At 38.0% G+C, this 26,201-nt stretch overlaps 1 protein-coding gene across 4 annotated transcripts in view; it reads left to right on the top strand.

The window, feature by feature from the left end:
• The window catches only part of MBNL3 (muscleblind like splicing regulator 3), a 57,672-nt gene extending 34,338 nt beyond the window's left edge, over nucleotides 1-23,334 (top strand). For 2 of the 4 annotated variants that reach the window (XM_068533412.1, XM_068533414.1), the window contains exons 3-8: nucleotides 8,390-8,581; nucleotides 10,082-10,318; nucleotides 13,195-13,345; nucleotides 17,515-17,609; nucleotides 18,547-18,620; nucleotides 20,384-23,334. In XM_068533412.1, coding sequence (XP_068389513.1) covers nucleotides 8,390-8,581; nucleotides 10,082-10,318; nucleotides 13,195-13,345; nucleotides 17,515-17,609; nucleotides 18,547-18,603 — 732 coding nt within the window. In that variant the 3' untranslated portion in view covers nucleotides 18,604-18,620; nucleotides 20,384-23,334. The remainder of the gene's footprint in view (nucleotides 1-8,389; nucleotides 8,582-10,081; nucleotides 10,319-13,194; nucleotides 13,346-17,514; nucleotides 17,610-18,546; nucleotides 18,621-20,383) is intronic. The other 2 variants (XR_011072273.1, XM_068533413.1) reach the window with 2 other exon arrangements.
• Nucleotides 23,335-26,201: the final 2,867 nt, after the last annotated feature.

Genomic DNA, 26,201 nt, shown 5'->3' with positions numbered 1-26,201 from the left:
GTTCCACAAATTGTTCCCAGGTGTAGGCTTACCTTGAGGTTAGTGAAGGCTCAGGGCCCCTCATTTGCGTGGTGACGTGCCAGGGCCCTGGGAGGAGGCGTAGCAGTGTGTTTACAACGTGTTGGTAAAATTTGCCAAAGATACTTGTGTATCCTTTGTTCTGAAGGCCTAAACTTGGGGCCCCACAGATCCTGGGTTCACTCCTGATTGCAATTACTTGTCCAAAATAGAGTAGTTATTCAGGTCCTTTCCCGAGGCTGTGCATGTCACACCGCTTAAAGCTCCTTTTAGAGTAAAGCAAAATAAATCACACCAGCTGGAGGTTTGCTGCCTTGCCCCAACTCGGCTTAATATACAATGTGCAATCTGTTTTTTTAAAAAGTGAAATGAAAATGCTACACTTTTGCTGTCAAACAGAGGGCGTTTGTACACGATATCTTTACGGTGCGCAGATTCTTCGATAGGAACGAATCTCGACACTCTCCCTTTATCCTCCCTCATATATTCCCAGGAGATAAATTAAAATGTAATCTCCTCTCAGCCCATTTTGTGTCCTCCTCTGGATCTGGTTAGCTCAGTTGGTGAGGGGCTGGTGCTAATGAGACCACGTGGGCCCGTTAGCTTTCCTGCTCAGGGTCACAGTCTAAGCTCCAGCAGCTACCTCAGCATGGCTTGCCGTTCATCACCAGTGAGGTGAAGGCAGGAAGTTGGGAGGATCTGTGAAAATCGTTTTCCCTGACGGAGGATAAAAAATCACAACAGCGGCGAGAAACAAAGCCAATGCTTGGCAATCTCACCTAGAGAGGATGATATTTTTTTTTTCTTATCATCACCATCTTCTTGCTCAGATCAGTAGAGTTCAGTGGTTTGTCACTGAGAGGGCCATCAGGAGACCTAGTGTGAAAAAATGTGGTTGCCCTCCCCACCTGATAATAATCTTTCCCCCAAATCATCCTAATCTGCCATAATAATCTTTATAGATGTACTAAATATTATTTGAAAACCTTCTTCGCCTAGTCTCCTCTCTTAAACCATTCTGTGGATATCAGAAACATTAGCAGTTGTCCCCTGGAACCACACATTTTATAATAAGAAGTTGCATATTTCAGTCTGTAGTATCACTAAACCGTTTTTTTTCCCCCAGAACTCTTCATTGGATACCTTTTGATACTGATGATTTAGCCACTCCAATTAAAAACTGCCATGCATACATCTGTGTGGGTGTGTGTATGTGCATGTGCACATGCATGTGTATGTGTTATACAGTAGCCTGTGCTTCTCATACTGTTTAGCATTTCAAAAGACCGTTTGGGAGTGGCCTTCGGCTTAAAGTTTTCCCCAGTAGAGACCAAAACTGATGGATTTTTCAATCTCTCTGCCACTACTTTCGATCCCTGAGTGTTTCTTTTGTTTTGTGATTTTTGATTTGGATTTTTCTAACTGGTAAACCTAAAAGTAATCAGTGGCTTAGGAATCCCTTTTGACTCAATTCACTAAATATTTCTTGAGCATCTACTCTGGGCCAGGCATTTATAAGAGTAAGAGATGGTTTAGAAGGTGAATTAGAAACAGTCTCTACCCTCTAGGAATATATGATCTAACAGTAGTGAAATGGTGGATTAATGTTTTCGTGATCCCCTTCGTTTCTGCTTTGTACCTGATCCTACGTATTTTTATAGCTTTGGGCTTTCTTTTTTCCTCCATAGAGGTATTTTTATATTAGCCATGCAAGGTTTTGTTTTAGTTTGTGTTGTTGTTTTGGTGGCGGTGGTGGTGGTGCTTTGTTGAACCTCTGATAATTATAACCCTTTGCATCCATTTATCCTGGGTTTGCACTGAGGTGTCTCTAGTCTCCAGGCTTCCTGTGGGTTCTTTGCTTTTCTCAGCTCTTGCCATTTCCCCCTCCCCCCAAACCCTTCCTTTTTTCATACCCATTGTTAAAATTGGGTAACCACTTGATTTTTTAAATACTTTTTCTTTCCTAGTGGTATACTAAAGTTAATTGAATTGTCACTGTTATTACATAGTGATTCACCAACAAATAATTTTTAGGGCAGTTCTTGTTCACGTCTCAGGAGCAAAGTTAAAATCCCCTCACCCATCTGAGGAAGAAGTCATTTACCCTTCTGCCAGATCCTTACCTCTAGGAATCAGCTGTGGATTATAATTCCTGACCTGCTCTGCAGCTTCTCCCACCACCTACAGGCAGATCCAAACCATGACTTGTTCCCTCTTTCTTGCGATACTTTACACCTTTTATACGCACAATAATCTATCGACCCTTCCCCTACCTGTCTTCCTTCAATGCTTCCCCTTATTTGGAGACTTCCATGATTAATAAGGTCAGAAAAGCCAGGTCTAGGTGAGGATAACTATTCACTTTGACCCTTGAATGTATTTGTTTTTCTTCGCTCTCTCTTGGGCCACAGTGACTTATTAACAAGTGTGATTAGTACATAAACACCACTGTCAGCTTGCATCTGTTTATAAAGTTCACTCTCAATTATTGAGGGACCAATTAACTAGTCTGGAGGTTATGTGGGCCTCCTGCAGTGTGCCTTTTGGCCACTTCAATCCCCCTAGAACAACGCTCAGAGAATGTGGAGATGACCAAGCAAAAACTGTGAAACAAAAACCATTCAGTTGTGCTCCTTGTGAACAGCTAGTAAAGTCCGATGGAAACGAAAATGATACATTTCATTGTGCTTTGGGATTACCTAAGGATAGAAATATGCATGGGGGCGCTGAAAGGGGCTTCCTTTCGTACTATATAAATGCTTGTAAATGAGTAATAAAATTAAGGTCTTATGAGTGCTAAAGTTAAGAGTGCTATTTTTCTAGTATTAAAATCAAGTCAACAAATTGTTACCAAATGTTTACCATCCTATAAAAGAAAAGGTTTAGTCGTCCACCTTTAGACATGAGTTTAGAGAGAGGAGACCTCAATTATGATGTTGACTTCAGGCCAGGATTCGCCTAAGTGACTTAAGTGCCTTGCATTCATCCAACAATAATTGTAACTGACCTTGGATATTATTCAAGTAACTACAAATAGATCCAGGCTGTGGGGAGATACAGAGGTGGATTTAGCATAATATTTAATTTTTATTTCTTTATACTAGCTTGAGGAATAACTCATTTTAAGTAATAAATCAGTGTTACTAAGATGTATATGTAAACTAGACATATTTATTTGAGGCATCATTTTTCACTGAGTTGTATTATTATTCAAAGGTGCTTCAGAATCCTTTAAGGCCAAAATGTTGTGGCTCCTAAAATTTTACCTTTACAGGAGTCCATCTATCTCCCCATTCTTAGTCACTGAGTAGTTATTGTTTTATAAACAAATAGTTAAGAACATGAATTTTACTAACTACGTAAAAGAACACTTTAGTGAATACTTTAGTATCTGTTTCTAAAGTCGAACTTCTTCAACTTATGGAATCTTGCTACAAGTATTAAATTCACACCAATAGATTTTTATATAATTAGTGCTTTACTTCAGAAATTGATGGAGTGCTTTATTTTTTGGAATCCCGTGGAATGAGGGTCAGCAAAATTTTCTCTAAAACGACTAATAAATATTTGAGGCTTTGTGGGACAAGAAACAAAGTTGAGGATATTATGTAGGTACTTCTGTAACAAGAGAGAAAACAGATATCCACACTTTTTGTTATATAGGTCTATCTATGAGTGAGTGCAGTGGAATTTATTTATGGACACTGAAACACGAATTGCATATAATTTTCATGTGTTATGAAATATTACTCATCTTGTACTTTTTTTCAACCATTTAAAAAGGTAGAGAATAACAAATGCTGGAGAGGGTGTGGAAAAAAAGGGAACCCTCCTACACTGTTGGTGGGAATGTAAATTGGTACAATCGCTATGGAGAACAGTATGGACGTTCCTCAAAAAACTACAAAATAGAGTTTCTATATGATCCATCAATCCCACTCCTGGGCATATATCCAGACAAAACTATAATTTGGCAAGATACATGCACCCCTATGTTCATAGCAGCATTATTTACGATAGCCAAGACATGGAAACAACCTAAATGTCCATCAGTGGATGAATGGATAAAGATGTGGTATATGTATACAATGGAATATTACTCAACCATAAAAAAGGATGAATTAATGCCATTTGCAGCAACATGGATGGACCTAGAGATTATCATACTGAGTGAAGTAAGTCAGAAAGAGAAAGACAAATACCATATGATATCACTTATATGTGGAATCCAAAATGTGACACAAATGAACTTATCTACAAAACAGAGACAGACTCACAGACATAGAGAACAGACTTGTGGTTGCCGGGTGGGGAGGGATGGGGGGGTTGAACTGGGAGTTTGGGACTAGCAGATGCAAACTAATACGTATAGAATGCATAAACAACGAGGTCCTATTGTATAGCACAGGGAACTATAATATCCTATGATAAACCATAATGGAAAAGAATATGAAAAAGTAGTATGTATGTATATATATATATATATATATATATATATATATATATATATACACACATATATACTGAATCACTTTGCTGTACACCAGAAACTAACACAACATTGTATATCAGCTATACTTCAAATAAAATTTAAAAAAATAAAATAAAATTAAAATGTAGAAACCACTCTTACCATTCTGGCCATACAAAAACAGGGCAGGCTGGATTTGATTCAGGAGCTGTGGTTTTCCAACCATTACCCTAGAACACGAGCTCTTAAACAGTAAGTCGTCCATAACCCCACACCAGGGGTGAGTTTCATGAGGTCCTTGAACTTCTTGAGATCACATGCAGTTTACGCACATATGAATTTGTCCGTGGACAGGGTCTACAGCTCTCATCAGACTCTCAGAGAAGTTCAGGACCCGAAAAAGATTAGGTGCCACTGTTCTAGAGGCAATTCACCAAATTTTAGAAAGCATTTCCTAAGGCCCTGATAGTTCCTAGGTACTGTGCAAGTAACTGGTAGCTCACGGGAATTCCTACCCTAGCAGCTAATACTGCAAGAGACATTGAGGGTAAATAATTGTCTAGGTCATCTTTTTATTCATATAGTCAGTTGTCACCATCATTCTTGTTGGTTTTATAAGTCTCAGAGAAAGATGAAAATCCATACCCCCTGTTCTAGGAGGAAAAGTTTTCTCATATTTTCAAATATTTAAGAAATAATTTAGGTTTGAGTGAATATCTGAAACATATTTAAGTGCCCAGACCATTCAGGCTGTAAATAGAAATCAGATTCAACCTGTTAGGTACCTTTTTCTTTAAAATTAAGATTACCCCACTAATTGGTTCATGTTAGCTCAACTGACATCAAAGGCTGCAATACAGGTATAGGAAGGATTAAAGTTGCTTATTAAAATTGAATGTGTGAACTTGCAGGCTGCCTGATATAACAGGTGGCTGTTAGAAACTCAGGAGTTTCCTCCCTGTGCCCGAGGGTTGGGAATAAAAACACCTGCTTCTTCTCAATAAACAGAGTTATAGAATGAAGTTTATACCAAGGAGGAAAATGGTTATAAAATCTACAATACTAACTTTAAAACCTAAACATGGCACAGTATAACCTTACAAACCCTAAACTTTTTCAGCAAGTCCCTTGCACTATTTATATAGACTTTTAATTTTCAGCTTGTTTTCATACAATTGGAACATATAACAAACCTAAGAGGATTAAAACATATTCTAAAGAAAGCAGAAGTTAACCAGGAAATTTCCCCCCAAAAAGGAAGGAAAAAATACAGAAGTTCAGAGCTATTATAAATAGGAAGCATTGCTTACATGTACATTATTCTTAAATATTATTAATTGATTGGTTATTTATTAGTGATTAATGATTTTTAATCTGGAAAATTCACTCACCTGCAAGTTTTCCTTTTAATTCAATAGTTTTTAAAAAATGTAGTAATGGCTCTTCTTGGTTCTGTGACAAGCAAAAGCAACAGAGCAGAAGACAAAAGCAAGGAGAATAGGATGGTAAAAATTTTATTATGAAAGCCAGAGAGGAAAAAGAAGTAAAACAAAGAGTACTATTGTGTGGTTCAAATATAGAGTTTTTACCATTCGAGATTCTTGCTAATTTTGAGACAACCATGAACCATCGAGTTGATAAAGTCTGCCTTATCTATCTCATTATATAAAATAATATCACATCAGCTAATTCCTGGATCTTCATATCTCATTCCATGAGAAGTATGACATGTCCCTATACCCTGTTACATCACAGCGCTAGTTAGGCTGGGTCAGCCCTTGGCTTTTGTCCTCAAACCTTAAAGCACCTCCCTGACTGCCCCGTCATCTTTCCTGCCACCTGGTGTCACCCCTTTCCTCTTAAAGCTCTTGGCCACCATGCCTTCTCTACTTAACCCTGGTGAGTCTTGCCAGTTTGGGGAGGAGGGGGCATGCTCTTTCTGCCCTTCCTAGTTTGCCAGTTAGCTAATGATAAACTCATCTAAGGTAGAGTGCTAATGGGGAAGTCCTTCCTTCCAAGCTGAATGTGGTTTATAACAGGGGTTTCACGGAGAAGGCTGTGCTATTGAAAGTTTCAAGTCCGACTAGGGAGTGGCGTCATGAATATAGATCGCCCCTCACTTCATACTCCATAGACTTCTATTCTACCTGCATTTAGAGCTGTTCCTATTAATGTGATTTAGCAGAAGGTGTGGGCATAGCTTGGCAGTGCAACAGATTATTTTTTTAGTGAAAGAGATAAAAAGAAAGCAAGAGAGAACAATGCTATTAGTAATACATGAGACATCACCAGTTGCATGACAATGCGCTACCTACCTTATAAAGTCACTATTAGAAATGTACTATATTTAACCATGATTTGTTATTCATTCATTAAAATGTTTACATTTATTTTTAAATTATGTCATTGATTATATCAGTCAATCGGTCATTCACTGTATATTGGGTACTATAGGGGAGACAAGAGAACTATCAAAGAAATTACGACCACATTGAGAAGAAAAGACACCCACATAGGGAACAAACTGGAAAACAGCACAGTAAAGTGATAAATTATGTGGTTACAGATAATAAAGGCAGTACATATATGAAACTCTTTGAGATCAGGACTACCTAGAGGGGTGGGATTAGGGAGGGTGGGAGGGAGGCACAAGAGGGAGGGGATATGGGGATATATGTATGTGTATAGCTGATTCACTTTGTTATACAGCAGAAACTAACACAACAATGTAAAGCAATTATATTCCAATAAAGATGTCAAAAAAAAAAAAAGAAAAAGCAAACATTTGACTAAAAGTTTTCAATAATTTCAATTTAGATTAAATGAGAATTAATAACAAAACTGTGTATCATCTAGAGTGAAGTGTTTATAACTATGCTGTGTTACCATACATTATATGTATTTGTCAGTTCAGAATTTATTTTCAATTAGCCTAAATTAGTTTTTTGTTGTCTCCATAAAGGTTGAGTATTTATGGAGATTAACATTTTTTGTGATGTTTACAATAAGATTTGAGTCAAATAAAATAACCTGTTAATAAAAAAAAAATAGAAAAGCCAGTAAGATTCCTTTGCATTTCCAAGACTTTTCTTTACAAGTTATACTCTAGTGTATGTACCTTATAATCCTTTTATCTCTTCCTGCCTAATAGGGATTCTCGTAGCATTTTTAGGGCCCCCTTTTAAACTGTGCACATCATCTGATCCCTTAGATAAAGACAAGGCTAGGCAAGTCAGATTCATTTGTAAAATAAGACCTCTAAAAAAAATGACCGTACTAATTTCATTTTAGGTAGACAGCAAGAAGTTCTTACAGCTCTCACTTTTCAGAATCTACCCCTTTCTTCCTCCCTTCTTGCTTTCTTCCTTCATTGATAGTGGGCCAAGAAGCAAGTGTTTGGTAGGGCAGTTGGGAACCATGGTAGGACCAGCAGCTTTGGAGCCAAGCAGTACTGCGAGGAAGGGGAAGGGAAGGAGGAGGGTGGGATGAAGGGGGAGAACCTGAAGTCTGTGTGCAAAGGCCATGCTTGTGTGAGGAGATGAGGCAGATTGCCCACGTATATGATATCGTTGGTGCCATGGTTTTTAGGTAAAAATGGAAGTGCTAGAGAAAACACATTTGGAACAGACTCCATCAGTGGGATTTAATTTACTTAACTCATGACTGTTATAATTATGTGGCTTGGCGTATCAGCTTACCAATAAATTTGTTACTCAAAGAGATTTGTGGTTTTAAAAGGAACTCCTCCTATATGGGAATTAGTATGAGACTAAAAATAAAGCAGAAAATACAACGGTAACTTTTGATATGACTTGAGCTTTTTGAAAGAATGCTTCCTTGTGTAATAATAGGAATAATCTATTGACCTCTAACACCTTTTTTTCTCTTTTAAACATACAGAATTCTTTTCCTGTGACTCCATCCCTGGCAGCTAATCCTGCCATGGCTTTCAATCCCTACTTACCTCATCCTGGGATGGGCCTGGTCCCTGCCGAACTTTTACCAAATGCGCCTGTGCTGATTTCTGGAAACCCGCCTCTCCCACTGCCAGGACCTCCTGGTCCAAAACCGATGCGTACAGATAAACTGGAGGTATTTGTGTAGAAATACATAAATCCCTATAGGGTAGACATTAACCTTATGCATAAACATTCTTAGAGCCCAATGTTCTGAATGCTTTAGATGAGTACATCTGAATTTGTTTTTTTAAATTTTATTTATTTATTTATTTATTTATGGCTGTGTTGGGTCTTCGTTTCTGTGCGAGGGCTTCCTCTAGTTGCAGCAAGTGGGGCCACTCTTCATCGCGGTGCGTGGGCCTCTCATTATCGCAGCCTCTCTTGTTGCGGAGCACGGGCTCCAGATGCGCAGGCTCAGTAATTGTGGCTCACGGGCCTAGTTGCTCCGCGGCATGTGGGATCTTCCCAGACCAGGGCTCGAACCCGTGTCTCCTGCACTGGCAGGCAGACTCTCAACCACTGCGCCACCAGAGAAGCCCCCATCTGAATTTTAAGCTTATGGAATATAATCTCAGAGAAATGTTAGACATTTTATTACTGCAATTTTACCCTGTTAAGAAGTGCACGGTTGTATAGTAGGTCAAACAATGTCTTAGTGTACCCAGCTGCAGACTGTGCATCTCCTCTGCTATGGCATAGAAAGTCTGGTGGGAATGCTCCTTTTAGCCAGGCTCCAGCTTTGCAGAGTGGGATTACTGTATTCGTTGATGAGTCTCTACTTGCTAGAATAATCAAAAAGTCAGCTTCATTGGCATCTCCTTAAATGCCTTGCCAAGTATTGAACTGGAATCTGTGCATGTCCTTTAGTCATGGTCCACAAGTCTGCTTGTAAAAAGCACATTGCAGGACTTCCCTGGTGGCGCAGTGGTTAAGAATCTGCCTGCCAATGCAGGGGACACGGTTCAAGCCCTGGTCCAGGAAGATCCCACGTGCCGTGGAGCAACTAAGCCTGTGCACCACAACTACTGAGCCTGCACTCTAGAGCCCACGAGCCACAACTACTGAGCCTGTGTGCCACAACTACTGAAGCCCACGCACCTAGAGCCCGTGCTCCGTAACAAGAGAAGCCACTGCAATGAGAAGCCCACGCACCGCAACGAAGAGTAGCCCCCGCTTGCCGCAACTAGAGAAAGCCCCCGCACAGCAACGAAGACCCAACGCCGCCAAAAATAAATAAATTAATTTAAAAAAAGGAAAGCACATTGCTGTGTGATAAAGACACATCTTGGAGCTTAACAAAATAACCCCCTCTTGCAAACTTAGCTAATTACACTTTAGGCTGTGTATCAAGTGGAGGATTAAAAACTGGTTTTCAACAATACTTGCATTTCAATGTAAGGAAAGCAGACAAACTTTTCCTTTGGGAAGATTGGATTTTTTCTTCCTCGGAATAGGAATTTTGTTTAGGTTTACATCTCATAGTGAATATGGCTCGACATTATCCTTCGGCTTTTAAAAGTTTTCCTAAATAGATGACAAAGGAATGTATACTGTTGCTCTTATACGTTCACTGGCAAAATAAATAAAAGCTAATCACCTTCCAAGCATCAATGTGATTTTTTTTTTCTTTAAGGTTTGCCGTGAATTTCAGCGTGGAAATTGTACCCGTGGTGAGAGCGATTGCCGCTATGCTCACCCTACAGATGTTTCCGTGATTGACGCAAGCGATAATACCGTGACCATCTGCATGGATTATATCAAAGGTCGATGCTCCCGGGAGAAATGCAAGTACTTTCATCCTCCTCCGCACTTGCAAGCCAAACTCAGGGCAGCTCATCACCAGATGAACCATTCAGCTGCCACTGCGATGGTAAGAACAGGCCAGGACTCGTCGACTGTTTGGGGATAAATGATTCATATATCCCTCAATTTATCTAATATCCTGGAACCATGATCTTGGATAGTCATGAGGGGACCTTAAAATGAATTGCCCAGGTTATAAGCTGGAAAAGAGAGAACCTATTTATTCTAGTTCACTAAAATTTTCTAAAGATAACTATTTTAAATCTTTCCTAATGATTTTAACTTACTGTGCTTTTTCTCCCATTTTTTAAGAAAGAGTAAATTATACAACTTAAACAGTAAATTATTTTGGAGTGGTTTTTATCGCCTAACTAACCTTAATATCATAAAAAGGCAGGAAGTTGCCTTTCTGCCCCGTGAGCCACCTAGATGGGCACTTTGCTGGTAACATCCTTAATGCCTTTCACAAACAGAGGACTTGGAGGATGGGGTGGAAAATAGGTTCTAATTTCCCAAAGGTTAATGATTTCAAGTCAGCAGCCAGCCAAGGCTGGGGGGAAGTTTCTACATGGTTGGAGAAGAGGCGTGGCTATTGAGTTGCCCTAGTAAGTAAATTTGGGGGAAAAGTTAGTCCTAGTTAACCATGAAAAGGTAGGAGGTAGGAAAATATTTGCATAACACTATAGTGTGATAGGTTAAAAAATAGGAATTATGATTTCTTATGCTTGTCACAGCTGTCGATTATTTTGATAGGCTGTGGGCAATTCATTTCTTTTATATAGTCTGGGCCTTTCCTCATGTAATAGGGTATAAGCCCAATAAGGGACAAAACCCTGAGGAAACCTCATTTTTCCCGGCTGTGGAAAAAAAATCATCTCCATGACCCTGAAGCCCATGACAGAGACCTTTCCTTTTCATAAGAGAGATACATTTCTTTTCAGACATCCCTATTTGTTGAGAAGGTTTTCCTCATACTAAGTTAAAATCTATCTTGTTGTAACTGGAACTTACACTTAGTTTATCGCAAAACATGTCAATCCCTATTTCATAGGAGCCTGATTCTCATGTCTTTTCTCTAAGCCAAATACCCCAAATTTGGACTTGTTCTCTTTCTCAGTACCCCTGCTCTCTCAGAACTGAACCCAATACTTTGTGAAAGAGCTGAGTACCAAAATAGAACAAACTTATTTTCTGCCTTGATCTGGACAGCAGAATTTGTTAATGAATGTTAAAAAAGACTTCACCAAATATTTTTTGTCTTAAATTCTTTTGAATGAGGGAATTTTAAGCTATGAAAATAGGAAGGTATCCAGAATATTCAATGCAGAATTGAAGCCTCCAATTGTTAGATTATTTCTGTTGGTGGCAGAGAGTTCAGAAACAACATACCCTATTGTAAAGGAGAGGAATACAGTTGGCCCCCTAAAAATAAAGGTTCTCATATGCATGGGATGTACAAGGAATGCCATGTCTGTGCCATGGTGTACCTACCTGCCCGATGCTCAGTCATGGGGCCTTCGTATGTATGTGCCTATTTCTGATGATTTTGGTGTGTTTGGTAGAATGCATATAAGTCAGCCCCAAATTTCCATGTAGAGAGTTAAACATACTATATATAGTGAGGTCTTCAACTGGTACTTTTGAACGTCAATATAGAATTCCTTTCTGAGTGACTGATCAGAGCGGCGTCTTAAAGGTAAAGTAACACTGGCCCATAGGAATTTGTTTGAGGTAAGATTAAACAGAGGAGGCTGCATGAAGAAATTTAAGCTTTCTACATTTTAAGGATTCAGAGTTGAAATGCTTTGTGAAGCAGAGATTTTTACCCTGTTCGTGTTCATGTGCACAGCTTGGGTTGACTTTACTGAAAGCAGCTTGTATGCATTTAAAAGGAAAGACTCGAAGGGGTGATATTTATTTCCCAAATGAAAATAGAGATACCATTAGGCCTTCTTATCCGTAGGAATAAGGAGGTCATGGCATGCCCCTTTTCGGCTTGTGGAAGGCTAGATACTCAGCGTAAGTGTGCCCGTCTCCTTAAGAATTTGGAGCATACCCAATCGTTGTTGCCGGGACAAGTTTTTAAAGTACTGTGCAATTTGCTGAGGAAAAAATGTAAAGTAATGTCAAATTTCTCCAATGAATCTGATCCAGGGGGAGCTTTGACTCTGTATTTTAAGCAGAGTGGGATTTTGAAAGAATTGTAGACATGGAAGGAGGATTTTAAAACGCTAAGAGCTTTCAGAATTAAACCTTACAACAAAGCAAACAATACGTATCAAAATGCACAGCAAGTCTCTATAAATGAGAGTTGCGTACATTTTGCTAACCATCTATGGTATCTGGGTGAGGTGGTGGGGGCAGATTAATTCATTTGCTTTTTCCTTACATGTTAGTTGGGAAATATACAGTTATAGGGTTTGGACCTGAAATCCTTGTATAAATTGAATTTTGGATTTTGGAGCTTTAGACTCTGATCTACTGACATCTGTTTTTTCACCTACATACCATTTATCTCCTAGATTTATATTGGAACTTTAACTGGCAAAAATTTCTTTCCTGCTATATCTGTTGCTTCTGCTAATCTCATTTTAATAGGTTGGTAGATGAGCATCCTTTAGATGTTAATTTTAAATGATTATTTGCTGTCAACAGCATCCTGTCACGTCCAGCCCACATGATGAGGTCCTTTTCAGCTTCATTAATTTGTCTAAATTAGTGAAGTTGAAAAGCTTCTTTTCCCCCCTGTATGTTTATTTTCTGTTTTGGACTGAGTATGTACTCATACAGTCAACGGCTTCATCTCTGAAGTTGGTTACCTTGCTCAATGGCGACCCTTGCAAAGGGTTCCCAGGCCAGATCTTATCTAACTGCTGCTTGCTTGGTTTGAGTATGTATTTTACTTTCCTTAATACTGTTTATTAATCCATCCTTCCCTCACAGGCCCTGCAGCCTGGTGCATTTCAACTGATACCAAAGAGATTGGCACTTGAAAAGACCAGTGGTGCCACCCCGGTCTTCAATCCCAGTGTTTTCCACTGCCAGCAGGCTCTGACTAACCTGCAACTCCCACAGCCGGCATTTATCCCTGCAGGTGAGAACGGGGCTCTGGGCACCATGAGTTGCTTGATGTTGCGAATGAATATAGGGCCCACCAGCTTCCAAAGAGCACTTATGTGAGAACGGTCAACAGGTATTGTGGTTAGAAATAAAACAAGGCAGTTATGCTCAGTCTGTTTGTATATGGAACAAACTGTTTTCCTATGATTCCTGAGAATTAATGGTTTTGAAATCAAACTAGGAAACACTGTCAACATTTTTCTTTGGAGCATTTCCTAATTTTTGCTTCTCATGTTTGATTCACTTGTTTCAGTCTCAAACTAATTCCTTGATTCTTAGGTATCACTTTCAAAGACAATGGTCTGCCCTCAAAAAAAAAAAAGTTTCCAAGCTTCAGCATTGCAAAAACAGGTAGCCCATATATCTCTGATATGCCAAAGATAGTTATAATAAAACTACCCTTACATTTATAATACAGTATAGTATATATATAAAACAGGTAGTTTTAGCCTCTAACTCTTAAACCAGTTAATATAAAATATATAGCAGTTTATCACATTTTCCTGACACTTTGTGGCATATTTTATTACCTCCTACATTCAACTATATTTAATAGCATAACAGTTTTGCACTAAATTGAAAAGACAAATTTAAGCCATAATTTTTTCAAATACATATCATAGGGGGCTTCCCTGGTGGCGCAGTGGTTAAGAATCCACCTGCTAGTGCAGGGGACACGGGTTCGAGCCCTGGTCCGGGAAGATCCCACATGCCGCTGGTTGATTCGTAGCTGAAATTATTTCCATGACCAGATATGGGCTCAAATCAGCATTCATGTAGGCCCAGAAGCAGAAGAGCTGAAGTCAAACAAATATCATATATGAGGGGAATTACTTCTCTTCCAGTGGTTCAGTACTTTAAGAACAAGCATATAGTCTCTTAGGAATAAGTTGAAAATACTAACCCCCGGGAGTACGGTAGATTTTTTTTTTTTCTGTCAGAATCATAAATGCCCCAGTTTGGAAACTGTTAAATGAAAGTTACATGCTTTAAAAATTAATTTAGAAACCTTGTTAATTATAAACATACTAAGCACATAGTATATTGTATGCCTGGACTTGAAGAAACCCATTGGTTAACTGATACATTAATCAGTTAATTAATTTTGAAAGAAGCCATAAAAATCCAGTCTTTTGTCTAGTTAACTAACCACAATAGTTCTTCATGATATCATTTAAAAACACAATTTTTAGACTTGTTGGGCTGGATTTGGCTAATTTAAAATCTAGATTTACAAGCAAAAACGTCAGAAGAATCCCTTTCCCCTTAATTAATAGCAGAAGAAAAACTTGTCAGGCTGAGAGCCCCCTCTTGATGAAAAGCCTGTTTGCCATATGTTCACAGTCAAGTCCTTGGTTGCGAGGTGGAGAAAGCAATGATAATAGATTAGTGCCCTAAGTAGAACTTATTGGCACCAGCTGCCAGATCCTGGTGCATATTTTGAAAGTTGTGTGTATAATAAATTAAAATTCTCCCTTTCATAATAAAAATCCCTTAGGATGTATTCGTCCAGAATAAATATGTAATTTAAGTGAGCTAACGCCTTTAAAGAAAAATTAATGTTCATTTTTATACCTAAGAATCCAAGAATTACTTTGATTACCTTGGGTTTGGGATCTTAAGCTGTAATTGTGAGCATGGGAGATTACTGTATATGCATGTGCTGGTTCATTAATACTGCTAAGAATATCTTTCTAGTTAGAAATTATTTCTATCAGTAAAGCTTTAATAATGAAATATCCCTTTTCTTTACTTTTCACGCTTTTCTGCATGGTGTACAGGGCCAATACTGTGCATGGTACCTGCTTCAAGTATTGGTAGGTTTTGTACAAAAATTCTCAACTTTTTACAGTCTGAAAAAAAGTGTTTTTCTGTTGTGACTGTGAAAGAGACAAGCAACTGGATGATGTGGCTGGACATTTTCTGAGTATTGAAGGTTTGATATGGCGCTGTCTGTTACATGTCTTTGTGGAATCACAACAGTCCTACACTCTCACAGTTGGTTGCCACTGTGGTCAAATACCGACCCTGCCATTTCTGTATTTTCACCCTAAAAATAGTAGCTGAAATATTTTGAAACATTTCCTTATCTAGCCAGAATGGGCAGTTTTATTCTTAGCTTTACATCTGTTACTAAGAAATTGTAAAGTATTTAAAATATTTTAAATGTATAATTTGTAAAGTACAACACAACAATTCCTCCAAAAAATAAGTTATCCATAAGATCAAAATCATTCAATACTCAGATGTTGCAAAAAAGCAAAGCTAGAGCATTCTGTAGTGTTTTGTGATGATTTCTATAGTGTTCTAGGATGAAGTGCCATCTGCACGGAAACCAGGCACTAGAGAATCATTTCAAAATGACTCTTTGGGGGTATGTGATTTCTAATAACCAGTTGCACACAGATCCTTTAATTAGCCACCTATCCAATATGGTAGCCATCTCGAAACCATTTTGTACGTCACTAACACTGAAGAAGACAAGAAAAGTGACTTGTTTCCCTCTCAGAACTCCTAGGGAGTTCACAGCTCCTATAGGCTCCATGGGCACCAGGAACAGACCAGGAGAAAATAGCTCTGTTCCATACAGGGAGGAATTATCCCACCTCACCCCACCATCTCATATCAATCCGGTTCCTTTTATCCTTTTTGAGAGTTCGCAGCAGCTTGACCTCCATCCCATTGGTCAACCAAAGTGGATGCAGAGCCCAAAAGGGACTAACAGGTTTATCAAGATAAAACAAAAAAGTCAAAATGACAACTACTAACAGAAGCATCATATGCATATGATTAGAAGAACATACTTCTGCAAGTTCGTGAAGTGTGTCTCCGTCTTCCCATTTTGTGACTCTGCTCCCTCGTCCTTTCACCTAAGAGCTCAGTGTAGGAATGCAAACTGCATGCTTCAGTGGTGCTGCTTCCTGCACAGTTGTTGTGCCCCCAAAGGGAAAACAAGAGTGTTTTTAGAATTGGCATGTGCTACAATAAGGGATGTTGATAGGTAATGGATAACTAGAGATGAGCATGAGAGATAACTACAGAGTTTCTGTTAATCACCATTTGGGGTACACTTGTGGTTTCTGTGACATTGCATGTGTTGATTTTCCTCTGTCCAGGCCATTCACTTTCTCTGCAGACTTCCAGAAAATCTGAATTCAGTCGATATATTATAGATGCAAATTATTACATATGCACACGTGCCATTCACACATTAATTCCTTGGCTTGCTATCCAAAATGAGCTAGAAATAAGGAAAGCATCCCAGAAGCTTTCAAAATGACATAGAAACTAGAAAAGGCAAAGAGAAATCAGCCTGAAAGAGATGTTGCAGCTGCTAGTCATCGTTGCTGTAATATTGCAGTGAAGACAAGATTTTGTCGGATATTTACTGTGAAGTACCCCTTGGAAATGTCGGCTATTTATGAAACAATAAATCAGTGGCCTACGTTGTTTCATAAGTAGCCTAAGTTTCCAAGGGGTTTGCCAGAGGTGTGCTGAAAAACCTGCGTGCATAAGTCCGCTGTATTCTTTATCTGCTCCCCTACCACATACCCACCAAGCAAACTACGATCTTTTTGTATACAGATCAGGTAAGTATATATATAGATAACCGTCCCTTTGCACCTGCAAATCCAGTGACAGCACTCATGTCTGTCATGAGTTAGCGAACCCAAACACCGATTCGCAGTTCCCTACTCCCGTTTTGAATGCACGGCCCAGTTACTTTTCTGCTTGACTAGCTGTTCGTAGCGATTTCTGCTTGACTAGCTGTCCACAGAGATAGCCTTGGTACACTCAGATTTGTCATAGGTACCCATTGCAACCCCTTCTGAAAATTTGGCCCCTGAAGTCAACTACAGTGTGATTCTGCTCAAAAACTAACTAAATGTTGAGAATGATTCCATTTTCCTTAATGGTAACTATAATTGGCTTTCCCCTTTTCTCTTTTTAAATATTTCCCCCTTCCATGCTGTGTTGCTTTGCACTGACTGTGATTGCATGTTGCACCCTGGTGTATCCATCATGATGATGTTACGTGGCTTGTTGCTGTGATACCTGCCACGCCCCATTCCATCGTTTATGTCACGGTTACGTAAATGCTCCACCCCCTCGTGTGTTGCTTCCATGATTTCCTACTGAAAGTGCCCATGATGCACGGTGCTACACCTACCACTGTGTCTGCAGCAACACCATCTGCCACCAGCGTTCCCTTCGCTGCAACAGCTGCAAGCAATCAGGTTTGGCCATTTATTTCACCTGTTCAGACCTAGCTAACTACGGTGTGTTGGTAAGGCACAGTATATGCTTTTGGGATTGGTGAGAGACATTAGTCCCTATTCTTATGTGTTTCTTTAGCCGTTGTTACGTTTAGAATTTTTCTTTCTGTGTATGTTCTAGAGGGATGTTCCTGCTTTGCTGCTCATCCTGAGATGAATCAGCAGAGTGTTCTCTTTTTTTAATTGGTTACAGATGTCACTCTTGACATCTTATATATACAGTTGTTGCTACCACACCAATCCTCAAAGGTATATACTAAATATTTTTTAAATGTTTCTTCATTGGTTGAGAGGAGAGTTTATTTTAGTTTACTACCATTTTTGGTTATTGCGTTTGAACTTTCACTTAGTACTATCATCACCTTTACCTTTAGATCTACTGGAAAGAAAGAAAACACGTTTCTTTCCAAGGCACAGATATGCTTATCATTACCCAGTGATTACATCAGAAATTCCTTCTCATACCGACATTAGATGTGCTTGTGTTGTTTTAATTTTCATTTGCTTGAGGTTTTTACAGGCAGAGTCACAAGGCAAATTATGAATTTGGGGTGAGTCTTGAAATTATAAGGAGATGCTTACAATAATTATTGTGTAACATTATGGCCATTTTGCCTTATTAAAGTGGTAACCACGCTTAAAGACTGCAAGTTCCACTGCTGTTTCAATTACAAGTATGATAAACATTTAGGACACAGAGCATTAATCCATTGGGGAAACAAACCACATTCTAACCTGTGCTTTTTGCAAAATTAACTATTATTGGATATGGTTAGTATGTCTAAATTTTTCTGTGAAATTGGTTACGGTTATTGATTACCATGTCCAAGCAGTGAACAAAATAAATGGAATTCTCTCAAGAAACTATTTTAATCTAAAATCTTTTTTACTACTATAGATACCCCCATTATCAGTAGATGAACTGAATAGCAGCATGTTTCTTTCACAGATGTAGAAGTTACCAGTAGAACAGTAAGTCTCTTTAAGTATTAATATAATATTTGTAGGTTATATCTTTTATCTACACAGTTGCATTTGCTAAAGACTTTGGTAAATATTTTCATTACTAGGCATTGCTTATAACTTAGAGCTTGATTTAAGCATTCTAAATTTTCCAAAATGAAATATGGACAGCAAATATGTGATTTTTCAATATGAAAATGACAGCTGGTATTATTGTATTTTCCCAATGAGCTTACAAATTCCCAGATGTTTTCCCATTATTAAAGGGGTATGATTGGTTAGCCAAAGGCACAGATCGATTTTGAATTTTAATCTTTTAACGTTTTTCTAGCTTTGTTTTAATTGAAATAAAGCAAAGTAATTTTGTCACAATTTGAGTAAGATGGTTATCTTAAAGACAGTAGGCAGTATGCTTTTGCTAAAGACATTAAATAGCGCTTTCACATTCTGCCACTTTATGTTGCTTCCCATGTAAGTCTAGCAGAATTGCTCCAGCTGTTTTCAATTTTGAGTGACATAATTTAGTAATTTAATCATTATTTTCATTCACATCATGGCACCTTTTTTTTTTGGTAATTTTTGTTGTTGTTTTCAGATTTTTCCCCCTTCACCTTTGATTTCCTTTGCCTGGTCCAGAGCCTGTGATAGCAACACACTTAATTTGAGCAATTGTTCACTTGGAGCGTGTGACTTTTAAAGTCACTCAAGACTCTGAGGCATCTTAATTAATAATTATAGGGAGTTGTTATTAAACAAATACACTGATTCTGAGTTGCATCCATTAGTCATTGAAAGCTTGAAGTTCTCACACCGGCAGTGTTTCACCTGGTTGAAGAAGGCAACGGTTCTGTTCTCTTGATGGATTAGTTCCCCAGAACCTGGCTAGCATTTCTCTCCTGCTCAGGACACACAGGCCCAGAAGACTAACTGTTCTGGACAGAGCATATAGATAACTGTACATTAGATAACAGGTCCCTTCAATCATAAGGAGTGTTTTAAAAAAAGACATCTTTGAGTACACGGAATAACTGAAGTAGCTGTATATTGTAATAGTTTTCAGGGGTATCATTTGGGATAGTGGCAACTTGGGAATAGCACCGAACATGAGACTAATAGGCTTTGTAAACACTTGCCTGATTCTCATGGGCTGCTTCACATCAAGGTAAACAAAAGTGGTCAAGTATAGTTAACTTTCCAACAGAACATGTTTGGGAATAGTGATTCTTTTTTACTTGATTCCATTAGAAAATGTAGAGGTATTGGGCACATCATAATCATTGCAATATGTAACAGATGTTGAAAATTTCTCCAGAGTGCAAAAATGTAATTTTGTAAAATACTGTATACCCAGAATTCGCACTTAGGCTATTCCTGCACGGCTCCAAAACATACAGATAAAAAGTTTAAAGTTTGTTTAATATTTGCATATTTCAAAATGGAATCCAGTATGTTTTGTCAATATGTGCTTGTTGGAGGAAGTGGATGGATGGGTGGATGTTCATGGTGTAGACAGTGCCTTAAACGACGGAGTGCATCTCTGTTAACTTAGGGCAACTGTCCACACTGTCACTCAGTGAGAACCACAGACTATCAGACTGTCATGCTATGTGACTCCTTAGTGAGCATTTCCAACAGCTCAATTTTCATACATTCAGAGTGGGGAATATCTTGGCATATGGTTCACACACAGAACTGGAACAAGAACCAAGTATCCTGACCCTACTTCAATAACCCTCCAATATTTCTCACTCTTTTTTTTTCTTCCATTTCAGTTGAAATTCTGAACAACAGAGTTACGGAGTATCAGAATCTCTCCGTGAGAACCTCCATATGGCCTTTCTATATATATTCACGTATGTCCTCTTCTACCAACACAACAGTAAGCATGGTGCAGTCAATATATTAAACAAAACAAACATACCAACCAACAAATTCGAATAAAAACCAAAGCATCAAACAATCAATGGAGATGTTAAAACACCAACAGAAAACTAACAACTACCATCTATCTATCTTATTTGAATTATTAGGTAGAACACCATAACATTTTGTAATTTATCACACTATTCTTTGTGATTTTCCAATAACCATTATGCTGAGTGAATCTCTACAGTGGACTGCTGGCTTATTGTGCATTCTTGGTGGATAAATGTTCGGTCTGTTTTGAAGTGTTACCTTACCGTTTTGTTTACACAGTAGTCTATTGGTTTGATTCAGAATGTAACAAATATATCCAATACCATTTTCCCCATTATTGTATTGTATTGTATTGTGGTGTGTTGTGTTAGGTTTTTACATACTATAGTGTTTTGCTGTAATGTGTGGTGTTTGATTTTAACTAAAATGTTATTAATGGGAAACAGAAACACATGTGCTTGAAAAACATGACAGGTTAGTGTTGATATGCTCTCTCTCTCTCTTTAGAATACTTCTGTAGGTTTCTCGAGGCAGACGTTTAAAAGGCCTCACTTTTGAGTGTGTCCGAAACCTGTTCATAAACATACATGTGTATAATTTGTACCTGTAGATCTAACCTTGCATAGTACAGTCACGTTACTGGATTTTTTTGTGAGAGAGAAATAATTACCTGAAAATAACAGGGAACTTCTTAAAACATTAACCCGAATTTCACTCCTTAAGTAGATTGAAAAACTAGACTTTACCTTTAATTTCTCAGCATATATACTAAAAATTATGTAAAGTGCCCATTACATTTTTTGTGGCTCAAGGATCCTGTCTTCTAGGTTGAGTGTCTAAAACTGAGCCATTTGTCATTTTCAGCTGAAAAATTGGTTCTTGGGAGCTTAAAGGTATTCTAATGACAGGTTATAAATTAAGCAGAGAGAGCGGGGCTTGGAGCTAGCTTTTACGTATTGGAGGAAAGTGTGTAAAAACCATTGCAGTGTAACCTTTGATACAGGTGCCACTTTCTGAATGCAAATGGCTCAGGCTCTTTAGCCTACTCTTTGAATAATAAGTAAGATGCAGTCTGGAAAAGTCAGTCAGGGTGAAGGAGAATTGGTTCCAAGTGAGGCCTTTCCTCCCCAAATGGACAGTCTCTTCTGTTCATCACAGCTGGAGTCTGAGTATAGATTTGGAGAAATGGCGGGACTGGGGAGGGAGGTAGGGAGCCATTTGAAATTACTCTTCGATTTATTTAAAAGTTCTAAGAAGGATGTCCACAGTTGTCTTTAGCCTCAGTTCAGCTGAGTTTCTAGTTTTGTTAAACATTTCAGTGAAGGAGCAAGTGCCTGTGATATAATATGTTAAGTGTTGCCCTTCCCAAACTTGATTAACAGCAGAATCTCTCATATCATAATCAAGCCTCTTTTTTGTTTGTTTGGATTTCTTTGTTTTTATATGTTTTGAAAACTATAATAGAGACGAATAGAGAGGTCTGTAACACCCTTTGGATGAGACAGAGTGGCTACACTCCACAGAGCTGACCTGAATTCACGTTACTAATACTTTTGAAATAATGGTATAACCAAGTAAAATAGTAGTTAATTCCTATGGCATGTCACACACTTCTTCCACCCTACTCAGTAATTAAAGTTACTATTATTAATCACTGGTAGAACCACACGATAGTTTGCATTGATTTAGATAGATTTAATATTTTCTACTAAATATGTGTTCTCTCACTGGAAAGTATAAAATCATCAAATTTGATGTATATACCAAGTTTATTTTTCTCCTTCATGAAAATGACAAGCAAAGGGAAAATCTGATTTAGGATACCTTAAGCCGGCTAGTAGTGTTTGAATCACAGAACAGTGGAACTGGCAAAACCTTTTCACAGCCAGGGCATGTGATTCGCCCAGGGCTGCCTAACTACTTGGTAGCAGCTGGACCCAGAAATATCTCCTGACTCCTGGTTGTTCGCCTTTTTCACATTGTTTGTGCTTCAGAACCTTTGAGACTCCATCCCAAAGCAGATCATTTTGGCTCAGAATACAAAAGAGCAAAATTAACTCCTCAGTAGCTGATATCCTGTTGATCTTAATTATCAATCCAAATCATGATCATCAGTGATTTCTAAATGGTCTTGCTTGTATTGAGCCATTGTCATCTGCTAACAAACAAACAGTATTGTCTGGAGTTAGAGAGCAAGAGGTGTCTTGACTTTCAACTTTTGGTCCTTTGAACCACTTAATTTCTGTTTCCCAAAATCTTAACATTGCTAGAGAAGAAAGTAGACTATGCCTTTGTGAAATTACTTGTATTTGGAACTGAGTTTTGTAAAACCTGTGCTGGTGCCTCTCAGGAAGGGCAGATTTGATCACATGAATCCAGGAGGGATGCACCTGAGCTACTCTAGATGTATTCCTTAAAAGCGACAGAGACATTTTCAGTGTGAAATGAACTTTTTTGTCATTTGACATTTTGATACAACATACTGTCTCACTTAACTTTTTAAACTTCTGACAAAGATGTACATGGACAGTAAACCTAGAGTACAGCTGTTTGCATGTTGCCTTAAGCACTGGAAGACATGAATAATGACGTATTTTTTAGTAAGAGGTTCAGTGAGAGAGATTCAGGGTAGTGGTATTTTTGGTGCAACAATTTTTGATATTGTTGGCATTTTAAAAGTTGCTTTGTGAGTGAATTTAAAAGAAAGAAAACTCAAAGCACTAAGGTTTTGATCAGAGGTGAAAGGATTTTGACAAAAATGCAATTTTAAGATAGCACTCTTTAACTAGTTGTGCAATGACTTATTCAAGTGATCTTTATTCAAGAAAAGAAAAGAAGTCATTAGACTATAAATTTCTGGTGAAAAAGACAAGTCACAAAACTAATCGGTGACTCTAAACAACAATTTACTGGACGTATTGTATATATACAATTCTAATCACTTGTGATTCTTAGTTAACATTTTATAAGCTTTGTAATTTACAAGGGCCTCTTGTTATTTATCCAAAATTAGTGTTTTTGTCCATTCCTCTCAGCCTTTTGCAAAAATATGCAAGCGTGCTGAAACTTGGATAAAACAGGCCATGTATACAGAGAAAATAATCTAAAGGTTTTCTTTTAAGAGGGTTTTAGTAGTGTCAAATTTTTTAAAGCCCTATGTGACCACAACATAAGTATATTTTTTAAAGAGGATTAAGATTCAATTTAAATTAAATGGATTCATAAAATCCATGCAGTATTTGCTTTTGCAATTGGAGCATGATTCCTCAACTAGCTGTTGCATTTCATTGCATTTGTCTAAATTAGAGTCTTTAATTTGTAGTTAATCGTGACATGAAAAGCCATCCTCTCCCTACTCCATCAATCTTCGCCATCCATTTCTGAACACGCTGAAGCACTTTGATCTTGCCATAAGTGTTGTCCGACACCACTAGGCTGTGTTCACTAATGGGCAGCCTCGGCTCAGCAGCTCTCCAATGGGGGCAAAGCAAGTACCTCCTCCTTACCATCAGCAGGAACCAAATAAGATTAGTCTTTACAACATGAATCTCTTTTTCATGGCACGACAAGTAAGCACAGTGATGTCTGCTTAGGGACAACATTGACATCAAATTTTATTAACTAGTATGTAGGGAAGGCCTGTGTGCTACTTGGAACGTTATTTGGTCCTTCCTCCACTCCTTTGGAGAGTACATGAGGATGCTCTTAGGTAAAATGCAGCCACACATTTTCAAGTTATTTCAGTCTGTAGGGTAAGCTGTGATGCACAGAACGAATTGAAACTGGAATCTTCTTTCTTTGATCTCTTCTCCATTTCACACACGTTGAAATAGAAAAAGGGAAATGTGACTGAGGGAAATATGATTTCCCAATTCTGTTGAATAGATTTAGGAAGATAGATAGTGGCCTCATTTTTAATTTTACCAGTGCCTGTCAAAGGCAATAGAATAAACACTATGTAAAAGAGTATGACAACTTTTTTTTTTGCAAGTTTAGTTGACAGCCTAATCAAACTGTAAATATAATTACAAATAGAGGTTCTGGGCACCAGCTCACTAATTGGTGCCATGTTTTCATTTTTCTTATTAACTTTTAAAGTTTTTATTTTATTCCCTTTTCATATCTTTAAGTAACTAGTGAATTTAATTTTGAAGGAGAGTTAGAGAAGCTTTAAGATTTTACTACAGGTATCCAACCCGCCTAGATAGGTCCTCAACTGACACTGAAAAACAACAAGGTATAGAGTGTAGTTCATAACTATTCCTTACAGAACAAACTTAACTTTATATACAAATAATAATGTTTAACTAATTATATTTAGTTGTTGCTTTAGCAACAAACCTACAACATGGCTACCTTTAGACATTTCTTTGTGCGTGAAAATTTTACTTGTAAACTCTGTGTGGTTTTTGACAGATACAGCTCAAAGCTCAGAAATAGATATGGTTGATTTTTCTTTTTAATCCAAATTCCCACGTGAAAACTGAATTTGTGTCCTTGTGTGACTTTTTTGAGCAAAAAGTTTACAACATCCGGATTCTAGAATCAGGCTTTAGAGCTGATAGAATTTGTTGTGTGGATAGGGTTATTCCACAGTATTTAGACTCCAAAACACAATCGTATTTATAATATGCCCCGATCTCTTTCCATAACCTTACTTATTCAGAATCATTCTATTCAAGTAGCATAGCTGTAGCTACAAAAATTCTCTTTTACAAATCTATCCAAATGAGGGTTAAAGAATGACAAAAGCATAGATTAAATTAATTCATCTTTGTGAAACCATCCGTACAGATACTGTGGAATGACCCCATAACAGTGTTGAAGAGACATATGCTGCAGTTAACTGATGGTCTCAGTTAGGGTGCGAACGTGTGAGACACACCTTTTTTGCACTTATGTACATAGTTCATGAAAGCGATCCTTGGAGCATTTTTTTTTTAATATAAGAAGTCTGTGATAATAGTGGAAAAGTTAGTAAGAGAGAGTTATTTCTAAGGCTTTGAGAAGAAGGGTTTTTTTTTTTTTTTTTTTGCTACAAGACTTAACTAAAACATGATGTTGCTTTGCTGTTGTGGAGGCTTTCTAGTTTGCTAGGGCTCGTCACAAGACAAGACTGGTTACAGGTTAACAGGTCAACTTCAGCTAACAGCACTAAACAAAAGTTAAGGTACTTCAGCTTTTAGCAAGATTGCTAGCAGAGATCGTTTGCTTTTAAATTAATCCTCACTGTAAAAACACACACACACACACACACACACACACACACACACACGCGGCAGCAGGTTTCTGGCTGAGGTCTTCTTTTTTCAATGGTTGCAAGGAGTTGTAAATTGCAAGATGGATATTCCCATTCTGATCTAGTTAGATTTCATCTTTCACAGAAAAGGGTCAATTGAGATATATCAGTTACATCAATTAATATGTATTTAAGTGACAAATTGTTAACGTTTGCCACTATTTCCCCTTCAAGATCCAGAAGCCAAAACCAAATTGGCAACTACTGAAAGATGTAATTCAACAGTTAAGTATGGCCAGCACAGAGCATTTCATTCCCTTCAGCAAAGGAAAAAATGCTCCTGGCACAATTTTATAAATGGCTGTTTTCTGACTTACCTTTACCAGATGAGACAGTGCTTCACTGTGCCACTTCAGCCTCTTACTCTTTTAACG

Source organism: Eschrichtius robustus, chromosome X (assembly GCF_028021215.1).
Source record: "Eschrichtius robustus isolate mEscRob2 chromosome X, mEscRob2.pri, whole genome shotgun sequence".
Classification (NCBI taxonomy): domain Eukaryota; kingdom Metazoa; phylum Chordata; class Mammalia; order Artiodactyla; family Eschrichtiidae; genus Eschrichtius; species Eschrichtius robustus.
The sequence above is the reverse complement of the archived record's forward strand: the minus strand, read 5'-3'. Positions and strand labels throughout refer to the sequence as shown.